Source organism: Musca domestica, unplaced genomic scaffold, assembly GCF_030504385.1.
Source record: "Musca domestica strain aabys unplaced genomic scaffold, Musca_domestica.polishedcontigs.V.1.1 201, whole genome shotgun sequence".
Classification (NCBI taxonomy): domain Eukaryota; kingdom Metazoa; phylum Arthropoda; class Insecta; order Diptera; family Muscidae; genus Musca; species Musca domestica.
The window spans coordinates 544,401-561,289 of NW_026712252.1; the positions used below are offsets into that span (position 1 = coordinate 544,401).

The 16,889-nt window shown below is 35.9% G+C and overlaps 2 protein-coding genes across 3 annotated transcripts in view; both read right to left on the bottom strand.

Moving 5' to 3' along the window:
- Positions 1–1,600: 1,600 nt before the first annotated feature.
- On the bottom strand, positions 1,601–7,965 carry LOC101894262 (VPS35 endosomal protein sorting factor-like). Its single transcript, XM_011293309.3, has 12 exons — positions 7,815–7,965; positions 7,470–7,746; positions 7,230–7,413; positions 6,845–7,175; positions 6,643–6,783; positions 6,058–6,226; positions 5,839–6,005; positions 5,495–5,774; positions 5,107–5,420; positions 4,391–5,049; positions 4,064–4,332; positions 1,601–2,366 (listed from the first exon to the last, which is right to left on the bottom strand). The coding sequence occupies exons 1-12, from the start codon at positions 7,826–7,828 to the stop codon at positions 2,256–2,258; spliced, it is 2,916 nt and encodes a 971-aa protein (XP_011291611.2). The 5' UTR covers positions 7,829–7,965; the 3' UTR covers positions 1,601–2,255.
- A 4,124-nt stretch (positions 7,966–12,089) lies between these two features.
- LOC131802389 (uncharacterized) overlaps positions 12,090–16,889 on the bottom strand; it is a 147,031-nt gene continuing 142,231 nt past the window's right edge. The window contains exons 2-3 of one of the 2 annotated variants that reach the window (XM_059122583.1): positions 14,908–15,399; positions 12,090–14,817 (exon numbers count right to left, since the gene is read on the bottom strand). In XM_059122583.1, coding sequence (XP_058978566.1) covers positions 15,033–15,399 — 367 coding nt within the window. In that variant the 3' untranslated portion in view covers positions 12,090–14,817; positions 14,908–15,032. Of the gene's footprint in view, positions 14,839–14,907; positions 15,400–16,889 lie in introns of both variants that reach the window. The other variant, XM_059122582.1, reaches the window with a different exon arrangement.

Genomic DNA, 16,889 nt, shown 5'->3' on the forward strand with positions numbered 1-16,889 from the left:
GATTCTGGGAGTAGAACATAGTTTTTACACACAGAGGAACTGCACCCGAAGGTGTGGAGATGTGGGCCTTGCCTCCTCATAAGTGAATGAATTACATATGAACGAGGAAGGCCCTTCTTGAGGTTGACAGAACTCTATGCTTTCACTGTAATATGTACTCTTGGATGTTAACGTCGTGGACATACAGAATGTCTCCACTTGGGTAGGTTTGGCTTTGCAATTAAAGATGTGCAGCATATTGTGCCGGCCTATATCACATGCCGGGCAGACGTCACGCACATCTTCGTCAATTCGTGCCCATTTCGGGTTGTTATTTTGGAAATTTCTTTTTCGAGTGGGCGAGATCGAGGCCTTTTTTATAATATACACCTTGGGCGAGATAATCATGTTATGTAGGTGTCGAATATTTGCCAAACTTGATTTCGATGCATTTGCTTGCTTGTTGATCATTTAGCCTGAAATGTTGTGGTATAATATGATGAATTGAAAGGGGAAGAATGTGTTAGCTGTGGAAGTGAAATTAACGACATGAATGAAAGGAAAGGAAAGATGTCATGATTTCAGGATTTTCCCTTTTTATTTTCTTTGAAATTAAATTTCGATAGAGGTGTTGTTGATTTTTCAGCCAAGTTTCCAGCTAAATCGCTTGGAATAGAATGCAACATTGTTTGAAGGAATCTTAAGTGATTTTATTTTCTATGAACTCAGAAGAGCGGCGTAGTTTATTTGTAACGGCCCCGCCAGACTTCCTAACTTTTTTTTACTGGTTTTATTTAAGCATGTAGTTTCCTGCTTATGGTAGAAGAATACAGGTAGATGCATCAACGCTTGGGAATATTGATATGTCAAAAATGTTTAAATGTTTCTTCAAAAATAAGTAGATTTGTATATGTTTTCCTATACGACGCCAACCCGAGGTTGTTATGATATACATTTTTTTAACACTTATTACAAATTTGAATAATTTTTTATTGAACATTTTCAATTCCAAAATCGGTTTGACAGTTTCTTGTCCCTTGTATTCTTCTACCATGTTCCTGCTAAAAATAAGTAGACTAATGAATGAATAGACCATATAATACTAATTTTGTCTTGTTATCCAGGGCAGATCAGACGACATCTGCTGTTTCTAATCCCGTTGTCATTATATTCCTTATTCTATGGCATCTTGTTTTGTTTTCTTATAATAGTTTAAGATTTTCTCTTTATTGGCATTCCAAACAGGAGCCGCGCGCTCTCCCTTTGAAAATTCTCAGAGAGAGAATTCTTTGTCAATGCATTAATTTGACGTCTCTGCAGTTGTGTCTCTGTGTGAATTTCCTTGGGGACATTTGAAAAGTTATTCCATTTATTTTTTCTTGGAAGGAAAACAAGCTTGACTGGGTTCTCTATATAGATCTAATATAATTTCATTTAAAACACACATACCAGACACATACACACCAAAAAGCGATAACAAAGCTACACACGCCGAACCCCTTACAAAATAACTCTCTTTTGTTTTGCATTGATTTATTACATTAAGCTTTTGTGTAGTGAAGAGTTTATAAAAAAACAAAATACCTATAGTTACAAACAATGATGAACAGAAAACATGGTAGTGTATATTAATTATAATTAATATGAAAATAACAAAAATCCGTACACAAATTATAAAATATTTACTTTTACACTTCACTTCAAAAACAACAGCTCGCATTCATACAACAGACAAACACCTACACACACAGAGAGAACACTTCAACTTCATAATTCTCATAACGACAAAACAGAACATAAATTAAAATAAAAAAGAAATGAAAATAATACGAGCATATAATTACAGCAGCGTATCACACTTTGATCATAAGAATATATTTAAATAAATAAAACAAAAAACAACAAACGACAATTCTTTTCCAATAAAAAAACTTAGAAAAAACCGAAATTTTGTCTGGTAGTTTCTTTTTCTGGCCCGGCCAATATTTTATTTTCATTCATTAATACTAAAATCTCCATTATTGCGGAATCTTCATCTTTGAGGAATCAATCATTCAGAATGAAGTTCCAGCCAAATTCCTCCAATAAGTTTTGACGCAATAACAATCAACTCTCCTCAGTTGTGGTGTTATAATGTGTGGCTATATTTCATTCATAAATACTTGGTATTAATTAAAAGTCCTTAATACTAAAAACTTATGCTAATAACATTTATTGGTTGTCATATTTTGTGTCAATTTTTTTTTTGTTTCAAAATAGCGAGTGTTCTACACTCTTCACTGCTTCGGTTGTAGGCGTACGAGGATTTGCTGCAAATATGAGGCCTGTGATGGATATATGTTTTCCAGTATTTTTTGGTAATCTTCCAGAGATTTCAGGACACGCATCTGCAAGATATATAAACACATTAATTTAACGAATTGAGTTTTTGTTAACCTAAATTGCTTTCATTTTTCAAATGTATTAAATCTAACATTTATTATCATTTTTAGCAATAATTGTTGATAATAAAAGGTTAGGCTCTTATGTCGAGTTACTAGAAGGAGTGGTCAATCAATTCCACATTTACATCGTACCTCTGTTTAAGGGAAATACTTAGATATGTCAAGTTGGGAAAAGAATCGCTAACTGGTTTCGCAAGTTATGAGAGTTATAAGTATTGAAAATTGTGACCCTTTGTGTGGAAGGTACCAAAAGGGATCTATCATTTTCACACCAGATCTTGTGTTGCAAAGAATATTGGAATGTACGAAATTTGAAGAGAATCTGATGCTTACTTTTCATTTTATGAGTTTTTTGGTTACTCAAAATTTAACGCGTTTTAAGGGAGGTACCGGATGGAGTGGGCCGATACAGACCAGATCTTGTGTCAGCAATAACATTAGGATGTGCGAATTTGGACAAGAATCGGATGCTTATTTCGCATTATATGAGAGTTTTGGTTATTCAAAATGTTGACCCCTTTGTGAGGAAGGTCCCATAAGGAATGGGCCCATATATCCCGTCTTCACACCAGATCTTGTATTGGTTTCTACCAATCAGGATGTGTGAAATTTGAAAGTAATCGAACGATTATTTCGCATTTTATGAGTGTTTCAGTTATTCAAAATTTTGACCCCTTTGTGAGGGAGGTCCCATAAGGAATGGACCCATATATCCCATCTCCACACCAGATCTTGTATTGGTAGAAATATGGGGATATGTGAAATTTGAAAAGTAATCAGATGCTTATTCCGCATTTTATTTCGCGTTTTGGTTATTCCAATTTTGGACCCTTTGAGGAAAGGTTTCATAAGGAATGGGCCCATATATCACATCTTTACACCAGATCTTGTATTGGTAGAAATATCTGTATGTGCGAACTTGGACGAGAATCGGATGCTTATTTCGAATTTTATGAGCGTTTTGATTATTCAAAATTTTAACCCCCTTTTGTGAGGAAGGTCCCATAAGGAATGGGCTCATATATCCCATTTTCACAACAGGTCTGATATTGGTAGAAATATGAAGAAATGCGAAAATAATCCGAATGCTTATTTCGCATTTTATGAGCGTTTTGTTTATTCCAAATTTTAACCACCATTTTCAAACCAGTTCTTGTTTTAGCCAAAATATTGGGATGTGCGAACTTTTAATCATATGTTGTCCATACATATGTTTTCCTACCTGTCCTAATGGAGGTACCAGAAAGAGTGGACCGATATTGCAAGTCTCAGAATTCGATCTAAGTTTGATAATAACCAAGTACCAAGTTTGAGTCAATTCTGACACTCCTTTCGAGGGTTATAGGGCTTTTCTGGTGTGTAGTTTTCAAAATGAGAACTGGCAAAATTTGTCTTAAAAGCCAAATTTAGTTAGAATTAGAACAAATGAAATTTTCAGATCTTTTGGTCATTGGAATTTCGAACTTGACATTATGTTTTGCTTGGACGTTAAGTTACCCAAAAATATTGTTCTTATTTTGTCATATTAGTAGGCCCTGGAAATTAGTTACAATGAGACCCTTTTATGTTTTTCTAGACATCTCCATATCCACTGTTAACATCAACTAAACGAGTGTGTGAGAATTCCCTTTCAAACTTACAATATATTTCGGTTCCATGTGCGACTCATGTTTCAAAGCCAATAGGCCCAGGTTCAGAGCCAAAAGATAGATCTGCTCCTTCGATAAATCAGCATAGCGGACAATGCGTACCAAAAGTTCCAATGACAAAGTGGCTTGTAATTTATACTGTTGGATACCGCCCAATTGGCTTAGACATCGGAGGATTTCTTCAACAACAAATGCACAAAGATTGTTGACTTCGCCCAAAAATTTGGGATCATGGCCATACAATTCGTCATTTGATATAACTGTAGATAAAATCAAAATATAAAAAATCAAATTACTTTAGATAAACTATTAGCTTACCACCCGGTATGTGATAGGGAAATGTTTCCAAACTCTGGACATACAACATATCCAAGGCATTCAAATAGATATTCGCTGGACCACTTTCATGGGTAAACGAGTATTTTTGTATAACATCCAGCAGCAGACGCAACAAATACAATACACCCTGATCCGGGCTATCGGGTACGAGTACCAATGTGGCCAGCATATTGTTGAGAAACGAAATGAGATACACATCCATTGTCCGTGATTTACCATCAATATCGATGGTGTTCTGTAAATCGCCTACCAAATTTAAAGCTTCCTCAAAGCAAGCATCTGCCTGGCCCAAACAATTGTTGACCAATGCCACCTGTCCGCTCAATAAATATAAATCCATTTGTTGTTGTATCGAGGTAATACTTGGTATGGTGATAAAACAAAATGCCACACAGGCCTTGACAAAACTCAATGTCTTACGGCTGTGTTTGTATTTGACAATTTGACATGTTTCCATGGCCAATTTGTTGACGGAATGTACCAGTGTGTTGTAGACACTATCCAGATTGGAAAATGTACCCCTGGCCTCAACATAGAAACTTAGTTGTTTCTCAAAATCTGTGCCGAAATGAACTTTACGTATGAAACTGCATATCAGATGCGATATCTGGCGTCGTTCATCTTCAACGGTTAGGGCACTGGAATACATTTGGATATTATGATTTTGAATTGCAATAGATCTTCGAATAACTTACTTCACATAATCATTGAGTATCTTGCCGATATACATTAGGGCATTTATAACAACGGGATCATTGGTGGACTCATTGCCGTTGCGTTTGTAAATATCCAAAATGTGTTTGCAGGCTTCAACTTTGAGGGATTCCTTTTGAAACAAATCCAAATAACTTAGGAAATGTTCCTGCACCAATAACAGCTCAATGTTCTTTTGATATTGCAGCACTTTATCGAGTATGTTTCTCAATTGCTGATGATGCTTTTCGCATACGGCCTTGGAGATGGATATGCGGTTGTGGATTTCCCCCAGGAAGCGATTTACTTCTGCAATCTATGAACAGGGAGGAAAGGAGAAAAAACTTTAACTTTATGTTACACCACACGAAATTTATTCCTTGATCTTACCGGCATATTTGTGGCAATATATTGAGCCCACGATTCCACACTAATGATATATTCATTGGGATCAGTAAAGGTATTAATGGTCTTGAAAACCTCCAGCAAAAATGTTTGCTTCGATTCACACAGAGGAGAACAAGTACTCATACTGGTGCCCAAGGCCTTGAAGAGTTGAGATTTGGAAATACCCTCCGTGGAGGCCGATAGAATGTTGACAAATTCAAAGGCATGGGCAGCAATGAATTCGGGTTGAAATTCATGTAGAATTGCCAATAGAATTGTGCCACTGTAAGGAGTAGATGGTTGGATTAGAAGATGCCATAGAAAATCATTTGAGAAGTCCAAATTACTTATTTTTTATGCTCTGAACCTCTTTGAGAATCTCTTCATTGTAGAGACTATTTTTGTGCACCAAAGCTTCCAATATGAAATTCAAAGCAGGGCCATATAAAGTCAAATACGCTGACATATCAACCCTTTGTCTATTTAGTTCGGAACGTATTGAACCGCTAAATATCTGCAAGAAAACCAAATTTGAAATTGGAAAAATAAACATGGTCTCAACTTACGGTTTGATAAATGTAAAGGAAGTCCCGGAAATTTTGATAAATATATGCCTTGTTAGGTGTTTGCAAAAGTACTCCGGTACGCACTAAATAACAACGGGCATAAACGGCGACGAGGGGATCCCCAATACCACGCAGAGCCTTGGTTAAACGCAGTAAGGCATCGTCGTAACTAATTTATAGGGGAGAGAAGATAAATGAATTGGGATACATATTTTCTTTAAATGGAAGATTCGGCCAATATTAGAAGTTCTCTTATGTTATTGATGGGATGGGCTTCGGTTAGGGGCAACATAAACGTGTTTGGATGATTTCAAAACATAAAGTTTACATTTAAAGCAGAAGGTGGGAGGGTGCTCTAGATTATTTCGAACTTAATCTAAGGGCTATGAATCTGTTCGGAAAATTCGATCTAAAACAAAAGGTAATTTCTAAAAACGGCCGTATTTGGGAACCGGTTTCATGGTTGATAAAAAGATTTATGCCGTTGAATTCATTTCATATTGAGACATCTACAAAAAATAGAATTTTGCCACCAGTTCTGTCACAGATGGCAGAGATTATACCAAGAAGTCTCCTCCTAATTACCTTTCATTTAGAAATTCATAACACTTCAGTATGGCCATTTCCACATAGAGCCTTGGCAGAAGTTCACGTATTGAGGCGATTTTGAAAAACCAATTTTGGCATGTATCTCGGGCACTATCAGCATTGGCTTGACGCATGGATCTGCAATAAGAGTATCATTCATTAAAAAAAAATTGTTTTTGTTAAATATTCCATAACATACTCCGGTCCCGAAATCGATTTCTGTTTAAGTCGATCATATACCAACTTTCCGAATATATCCAAAATATCTGTGATCAAAACGAATTGACTGGGATAAAATGATAAGACCGAAGTATCGGCCAAAATTTTCGAACATTGTATGGCAATTTTCAGTGCCTTGACACGTTGATCGTTGTGCCAGGATTGTACCAATTCATGATTTAATTGCTCAATACGTTGTATATATTCCTGTTGGGTTAAGTCCATCATGTGGCGCACCGAACCATCCTCAAAGTCGTCCAATTGTTCCAAACGGAATTTCACTTTATCGGAGACGACTGTTTGGACTTTAACTGAAATTCAAAGGATATTTAACTTAAAATCATTCCAGAAGGTACAATACATACTAGTATCCGTGCCCAATTGTGAGGAAGTAGATGTTGTCAAGAAACTGGTGGATATGGACAATTTTTCAGAGGTTGTAAATTTGTTGAGTATTGTCAGGCGCCTAGAATTCCAATTTAGACTATCCTCCAGTACATCTAAAGGTTCTTTGTCACGTATCTTTGATTTGACTTTCTTAAAGGATTCCTGCAAAGAAGAATCTTATTTATTATACCATTTGGTTATAATAAAATAGTCCTTACATATTCCGAGGCCATTTGTGTCAACGGATCAATGGCATCTTGTTCCTGTTTGGCAAACTGTGACAATGGATCGAGGGCTGCATCCAATGTGCTTTGTGCCGCTAGGGGATCAGCCAATACTGAGAGACTGGATGAACGGCTACTGGCATTGCTACCTAAGCTGGGTGCCCTTGTTCCCTTGCTATCCACCACAGCAAAGAGTTTCAAGGGATGCTCAAATGTCTGATAGCTGGGAAAGTAGTTTTTGGTCACCTCATACAAGCGCGGAGCACATACCCTATTGGGAAGAAAAACGTATTCTTTGAGGAGATTCTGTGCATTACACTAGGGTTTTATAGAAATTACCATTCACTGGCCATTTTTCAATGGTTCCGCATAAATTTCTTCCAGAGTACAAAGCTCCAATGAGTAGAGTTCGTAACGCCGTAGAGTAAATCTGAGAAACATAGACCATAAGCGGGAATACGCGATGAAGATAATAATCAAAACAAAACATACAAAAAATCAAAACAGTGAAAATGAGAAGAGATGATATTTCTCACTCCTTCATTGCCAATTCTTCTAAAACTAGGGTTCTAGAAGATTAGTTTGTGCCAAATCAAATATGTGTGTGTGTTCACTGAATGAACTAGGAATCTAGTTGCTTTTTTTACTCAATGGCGTCTGAGGTAGAAATGCAGGGAATATAAGCATTGATTTTAATAACAATTTAGGGCTGCAAAGGTGGGAGCTCTTTAAGATTATTTTTAGGCGATAGGGCTGCATAGTCCTCAACTTTTCAGGACTATTTTCAAGCGAATATAGGACTGCAAGGGTGGAGACTTTTCAAGACTATTTTCAAGCGAATATAAGGAGGCATAGGCGTGGACTTTTTAAGATTTTTTTTCAAGCGAATATAAGGCTGTATAGGCGTGGACTTTTTAAGACTAATTTCAAGCGAATATAAGGCTGTGTAGGCGTGGACTTTTTAAGACTAATTTCAAGCGAATATAAGGCTGTGTAGGCGTGGACTTTTTAAGACTAATTTCAAGCGAATATAAGGCTGTGTAGGCGTGGACTTTTTAAGACTAATTTCAAGCGAATATAAGGCTGTGTAGGCGTGGACTTTTTAAGACTAATTTCAAGCGAATATAAGGCTGTGTAGGCGTGGACTTTTTAAGACTAATTTCAAGCGAATATAGGGCGAAAAGGCGATTTTTTTCAAGAAGGCTGTATAGGCGTGGACTTTTTAAGATTTTTTAAGACTATTTTCAAGCGAATATAGGGCTCCAAAGGTGGGGACTTTTTAAGATTTTTTTTCAAGCGAATATAAGGCGGCATAGGCGTGGTCTTTTTAAGACTAATTTCAAGCGAATATAGGGCGAAAAGGCGATTTTTTTCAATCGAATATAAGGCTGCATAGCCGTGGACTTTCAGGACTATTTCCAAGTGAATATAGGGCGGCACAGGCGTGGACATTTTAAGACTATTTCCAAGTGAATATAGGGCGGCACAGGCGTGGACTTTTTAAAATTATTTTCAAGCCAATATAAGGCTATATAGGTGTGGTCTTTTTAAGACTATTTTCAAGCGAATATAGGGCTCCAAAGGTGGGGACTTTTTAAGACTATTTTCAAACGAATATAGGGATCCAAAGGTGGCGAATATAAGGCTGCATAGCCGTGGACTTTGCAGGACTATTTTCAAAGGAATATAAGGCTACATAGGCTTGGACTATTGAAGCTGCATAGTAGTGAACTTTAACTTTTACCATGTAGTCTAAGATAAAAAACTGCAACAAAGTCAAAAGCCATAATCTGTACACTTTTTTTAAATTTTATTGAATGAAAGCAAAAAATTTCGGAAATAGCATCAAATTTTAGAATAAGTTTAGATTTGTTCGAATTGGTCAACTTTGCACGAACTATGGCCTTCAGACGGCCAATGAAACCGTCACACGCTGTCCGAATGTTACTCTGCGGTATTTTGACCCATTCCCTGCGAAGCGCTTGCTTTTCTTTCTGTTGTTTTGTTGCGGTGTAAGTTCTTGCACTTTTTGGAATTTCAATGAATTTACCCCGAGCTCATTTTGCAATATTCGCAGAATGGAATATTGCGGTATGTTCTGAAGTTGGTTGCAGTTACCCTGTATATTCGATGTACTTTAAAGGTGAGAGTACATGAGCAGCTTGGCATCATGGCTAGGGGTATTAATGCCAAAATATAAAGGGAAACGACGGCAGTATTCGAGTGCGGCTCCGACATCCCTTTATCATGTGTCACAAAATATGCCATGCGATCTCACCTTAAGCGTGGAAATACATAAAGCGTATATTTGACGAAGGAGCTTAATGTTGACTTAAGGGCTAAGTACATAAGAAGCTTGAAGTCATGGCTAGGCATATTTTGTGACATTTCACAAAGGGATTACACAGCCGCACTAAAATCCAGCCGTCGTTTTCCATTATAATTTGACATTAATATGCCTAGCCATGACTTCAAGCTTCTTATGTACTTAGCCCTTTAGTTCGATTTTGGCCTTAAGCTGCAAGTACATAAGAAGCTTGAAGTCATGGGTAGGCATATTTTGTAACATTTCATAAAGGGAGTACAGAGCCGCGCTAAAATTCTGCCGTCGTTATCCATTATAACTTGACATTAATATGCCTAGCCTTGACTTCAAGCCTTTTATGTACTTGCACCCTTAGGCGCCTTTGTTACTCCTTAAGGGTCTAAGTACATAAGAAGCTTGAAGTCATGGATAGGCATATTTTGTGACATTTCATAAATTACAGAGCCGCACTAAAATCCTGGCGTCGTTTTCCTTTATAATTTGGCATTAATATGCCTAGCCATGACTTCAAGCTTTTTATGTACTTCCACCTTAAGGATCCCAACATGTAGATTTTTCAAGAAAATCGTCATGGGCCCTTAGGAATGAATTTTTCAAAGTACTTTAATGTCCCATTGGTGCGCTTTTTCAACTTGAGAGAAAAAACAAATTTTTGGTTTAATTTTTCGCCTTTATTATTTTTATTTAAGTTTATTTTACTTAAACGAAATGATTTATTTACAAGAACACAATCAAATTTTACAATAATAAAAAAAATATATATAAGTACAAATACAAATTACTATAAAACACTCAAGAATACAGGGATACTTAACTAGTATAAATGCTTATTGTAAATAATGACTATATATTTTGAATTTGTGATAATTCCATTTAAATATGTTTTGTTCGTTATTCATAACCATTCTTGTTTGTTTGGGAACACTATGTGTACAATTTTAGTTAGTTGGTTTTTCTATAGATATATTAATTTTTAATATGTTTCTGTTGGGATTCGGAGGAGATGAAAAGCGTTCACATATTTTTTTGTTTTTTTTGGTATTTATGCTCCTTTAAACAAAATTCAAATTTTTGTAAGAAAACTTTTTGAAGAAAGAATGTTTTTTGTTCGATTTTAGCCCTACGCTCCTTTGTTCTTTTCCGAAGAAACCAGCTGATCTTAGGCCAGTTAAAAAAGGCGTTTTATGTATTCTCACCTTTAAAATGCAAAAATAGTTCTCTCTAACCTCCCACAAATAAATATTGGAATAATTTCTATTTTTTTTTTTTTTTTTTTGATTTAGTTCGATTTTGAAACTCTCGTTTAAACTAACATTAGTTTACATATGTATATTAATATCCATTTTCAATAATTTACTTTTGTATAAATTAAAGCATGAATAGACTAAAATGTATATTTTTTATAAATACTGCAGAATTAGAACAACGAAAAATTATTACAGAATTTCTAAAATTTAGCATGCATTTCTTTCTACGTCTATGTTTAAACGTGGGAAGACATAAAGCGCTTATCTGGCTGGCTTCTTCGGAAATGAACAAAAGAGCCTAGAGCCAAAATCGAACTAAGTCAACCTAAAACTCCTTTGTTCCTCTACGAAAAAGCCAGTCGATGACTTAAGTCAGTCAAATAAGCGCTTTATGTATTCCCAGCTTAAGTCTAAAGACTGTTTCAAGTGAAATATTTTTCTTAACATTATAAAATATATAGTTTTAAAATAAGTTTCATTTAGTGACATAGCATGTTGTTGTAGTTTTTCAAGTATGTAGAATACAATAATTAAAAATATTATAAGCAAGGAAAATAAGCCTTGAGGTGGGAATACATAAAGCGCTTATTTGGCTGGCTTCTTCGGAAATGACAACAGGAGCCTAGGGGCAACATCGAACTAAGTCAACGTACAACTCTACGAAAAAGCCAGCCGATGATTTAAGCCAGCCTAATAAGCGCTTTATGTATTCCGACCTTTATTTGGTTGGATTACAATTTATTTTTGCAAAGCATAATTTGCAATTTAATTAAAATTTGTTGTTGTAGTTTTTTTTTTATATTATTGTAGTTGCAGTAGTCCATATATTGTTACTCGATTTCTTGGGCTGAGTTGATATTCCTTGGCCAAGTAAACCCCAGTTCGTTCTGGAACGGACTATCTATTTTTTTCATATATATTTTATTATATTTGTATATAAATTATTATATTTTTTCTGTATAAGGCCACATTGATCATGGCACATTAAATGCAAGGCCCCATTCTCCAAATGTGTTGTGAAATAGGTTTGGCATTTGTATATATTTTTTTTTCTAGAGAATAAAAGTGAAATGATTAGCTGTGAATGGAGTAATTTTGTAAGAAGTTTGACATTGGAAAAAATATAGAGAGAGATTCAATAAATCTGTCCACCCTGCGAGCGAATACAACTAAAAGCAGCTGTTATTGTTACAGCTCAAATGTCAAATTTCAAATAGAAATTTTTAAATGTCAGATTATAAAGGTAAACGACGACAGGATTCTAGTGCGGCTCTGAAATCTATTTGTAGTATGCATGGTAAAATAATAAAGGTAGGTGCATCAACTCTTGGGAACATTGATGTAAAAAAATTTAAAACGTTTTTTTATATTAGTAGATTTTTATTCTTATACGACATCAATCGGTGGTTATTTTAATATGCGTTTTTCAACAATTTTTACAAATTTGAATAATTTTTCATTCAAGATTTTCTGTTCCAAAATTGTCCAAGTAGCTGCAGTCGACGCGTCTACCTATATTATTCTGCCATGGATAATACCTGGGATATTAATGTCAAATTTTAAAGGCAAACGACGGTAGGATTCTAGTGCGACTCTGAATTTTTGTGTAGTATGTCACTAAATATACCATGTCATGATGCCAAGCTGCTTGTGTACCATCACCTTTAGTTGTCGATTTTGGCTCTCTAAAATGTTCCGACATTAGGAGACTTTAATGTCCATGGGCGGGGATTTCTCAACATTAAAGGTGTGGGTACATAAGCAACTTGAAATCTTCGCATGGCATATTTTGTGACATATTATAAATTCTGCCATCGATTCCCTTTATAATTTGACATTAATATGCCTTCCCATGTTGCCAAGCTGCTTATGTACCCTCATCTTAAGGCGCCAATTTCTCAATACTAAGGTTCCGAAGACTTCGATTTCTCAATACTAAGAACCTATAGGCGTCGATTTCCAATACTAGGGTTCCGAAGGGGTCTATTTCTCAATACTAGGGATCTATAGGCGTGGAAGGCTCCGAAGTGGTCTATTTCTCAAAACTAAGAATCTCTAGAAGCGGCATATTTCACAATACTAATGACCTATACTGAGGCTCCGAAGTGGTCTATTTCTCAATACTAAGAATCTATAGGCGAGGATTTCTCCAAAGGGGCCTATTTCTCAATACTTGGGATCTAAGGGAGTGGATCTCTAAATACTAATGCTCCGAAGTGGTATATTTCTCAATATTAAGGATCTACAGGCATGGAGGGCTTCGAAGTGGTCTATTTCTCAATATAAAGATCTATAGAAATGGATTTCTAAATACTAGGGCTCCGAAGTGGTCCATCTCTCAATACTAAGCTCCAAAGACGGGAATTACTCACGACAAGGGATCCATAGGCGCAGATGTCCACAGTTTCAAGGGAACGTAAGACTATTTTTAAAGGATTTTCCAATAAAGTTTTTAAGGCACTATAAGTCTCTATGCGAAATTTTTCTTCTCTAAATTCAAGGGGGGGTCTTCAGAGTTAATTCTTATTGCGAAATGAAACAGAATTAATACAGATTGGCATATGGCAACCCTGTCGCAGATCAATCAGCTTTTGACAAATTGTTTACGTTTGTGAAAATCAAAATGCATAACACGCAACCTAACGAGAATGGTAAGTATTTTCATTGTTCTAGTCAATTATTTATTATACTTTTATTTCCAAATGTCAAAAGAAACATATTATGGCAAAATAATACAGGAAGACGCATGAGCTGTCAACATTTTTTTGAAAATTTGTTGAAAAACACATTTCATAACAGCTTCCGTGCGGCAACGTAACGTGCCGGTGACTTGAGATGTGCCAATAGAAAATGCTGCGTAAATGCAGAAACTGCTGTCTGTCAGGCAAATTTAAGATGCAAGAACATAAAAAGCTTGAAGTCATGGCTTGGCATATATTAATGTAAAATTATAATGGAAAACGACGGCAGGATTTTAGTGCTGCTCTGTAATCGCTTTGTGAAAAGTCACAAAATATGCCTAGCCGTGACTTCAAGCCTCTTATGTACTTAGCCCTTTTCTCTGCCGTCTGGGGTGTAAGTCTCCATGAGCGTGAATTGTTCAATCATATTTTATGGGCTAAGTAGACATTACTTGGCCACGAAGAATATGTCCCATTCCCGATCGTATACTCGAAAGGAAACGAGAAATATATGCTTTTTTGTTATTCCAGCAGCTCAAATGGTTGAATTATATGATTATGGAAAGTTTGAATCCGACCCTTACTCTAAATAAAAGATTATGAAATGAAATCCGAAATTCTACATAGGGACTTGAATATATTCTAAAAAAATCGAGCTACAAAAGGTCTTTAACTTAGAAAATCCATCCTGCTATGATTACCATAAAATATGTAATCAGGAAGTCTACATTTAATTTTTTTTGTAAAAAGAAGACATTTCGATTTTTTATGCCATGTCAAACGTCAAACAAAATAAATCCAATCATTGACTGTTAGGTAAATGTTTTAGATTTAGGCATTTAAAAATAGGACTTTGATTACTCCAGATACATACACACTATATACTATTACTATATACATACAATACATATCATGTTGTTCTTTTTTTCTTAGAAATCTTAAATCTAAAAAAATTATATAATAAAGACTACAAACATAGCAACAAATCAGCTGGATAAGCAGTGTGGACCTCATCTTAGAATCCATACATCTACAAAACACACACACACATATATACACAGAAATATCATAGTGGACCAGGTGAACAGCTGCAGAGCAAAAAAAAAACCCTGGAAAATACATTTGGGAAAAAAAAATCAAATTAATTGAACAAATATTGTTTAAATTCAAAATATTACCTAGAGAGAGAATAAGTGACATTTAGCTCCCAAGTTGATGATACGCCTTTCGCCATAAAAGAAGAATATTAATTTTGAATAAAGCAAGTGCTAATTTTTATTGGCTCCCTCTTTTTTTGTTCCCATCACACCACTTGCACTGTGGCAAAAGCACTAAATGTTACTTTCTTGGGGAACTCAGGACCGGGAGAGCCACGTGTTTTTATCACTGGCTTAAGGGTTGTGGTTTTGGTCTTCAGCGACATTAGGCCAGCCGAGGCTGCCAATTCCCGTAGCCTTTGTGAAAAACCATTCGAAGACGAACTGCCAGCTGCTGCAGCCTCTGTGCCATCGGTCATATCTGCTGTGGGGTTTGGATGATTTGTCACACCAGCATTGTGGTGTAATGCGTTGGCCGTTGGATGCATGCGATACATTTGTCCCGATGTACCCGGGTACATTAGACTAGCCGAGTTCACCGAATTCTGAGGGGCATTCGAGGGTGTGATATACCTGGAAAAAGAAAGAAAAGAATAAAAGTTAATTAGATGTTAATATTTTTTAGATAATCTATAATTTTTTTTTGATTTTATTTTATCACATGCTTTAAGCGATGTACACAAACTCAATGACTTGTTTATGTGAAATTTTAAAAGCTGTTAAAATTGGTTTGTTATAACAAAAAATCAAAAGAAAAAAATATTTTTTTATTCTCTTTTGTTTACTTTTAACACGGTTATAATAAATAGAAATATTACCAGCAATTTGTTTTTTGCTGAATTATTTGCGTTAATGTGTCATTGTTTTCTTTTAACACAAGTTAATGCATTGCCAATATTTTGTAAATATTTGCACACAAAATTACTCCTAAATAGCTTGCAGGATGATGGTTTATGTGTGCATAAAAAATGGCTGTGGAGTTAAGCCCATTCACTCCCTCCCTCTCAGGTTGGCTATGCAAATCTTGGAATTACGCCAAAACATAAAATCACAAAATTCTGTTATGTGCCACCTACATCGACACTCTGGTGGGGTTCCGACACACTCAATCGTGGCAATTTTTCCAGGGAAATTCTCAACCCTTAACACCAGCTTTCCTAGGGGCTTAACAACTAGGGAGGAGTTGGTCTCAACGAAGATGTTATATCCCGAATTATGTATAAATGTATATTGGCAACTATATGTAATTATAATACAGTGGCAACACTATAATCAAATGTCATTTCTATTCCTTTTCATATTCTATTCTCATTAGTCTGTAAGTCACGTTTAGAGTTATAACATGAATTCCCTAATAAAATAAGTATACATAAAAACGCGTGCAAGATCTATTTCAATTACTCCACAACAGAGTCTACTCGAAGCGACCACTTTCAACACAACAGAAGAACAAAATAACAACACACCACACGACCATGACAAGGGAACTGGATGATGTTTGGTCCCTCACATTGCCCGCCCAACCTTTGGTCCAAAAAAACAAATTTTGAAAAGGTTCCCAATTTTCTACACACATTTATCTCACGCGAAACCTACATCCTAGTATCCTTTCTCACAAATAGAAAATACAGGGTGAGATAAAAAAAAACTGCAACCAACTTCAGCCTGGTGTCATTTCTAAGCCACTCATCCGAGAGCTGTTAAAATTATTCCAGTGACAGCTCATTATATGGTTCACAAGCGTACGAAAGCATTTTGGTGAGAATTTTCCAGAAAAAAAGTTATTCGTGATGGAATTCGAGCGGGATAGTGTGATTTATTTATATTTAGTTGGAAACCCACAAGTGACTTTCGTTAGAGGACTCCAGCATTTAAATGTGAATAAATATTTTGTGTATCGTGCCATCGCTCTTTACCGTGATACTGGTAGCGTAGCCCGAAGTCAGAAATGGTTCGAAGAGCAAAGAAGCGACTTGATCGAAACCCGCGTCGCCAAATATTGAAAAATGAGCTCGGGGTAAGGCCATTGAAATTCCAAAAAGTGCAAGAACTTACACCGCAAC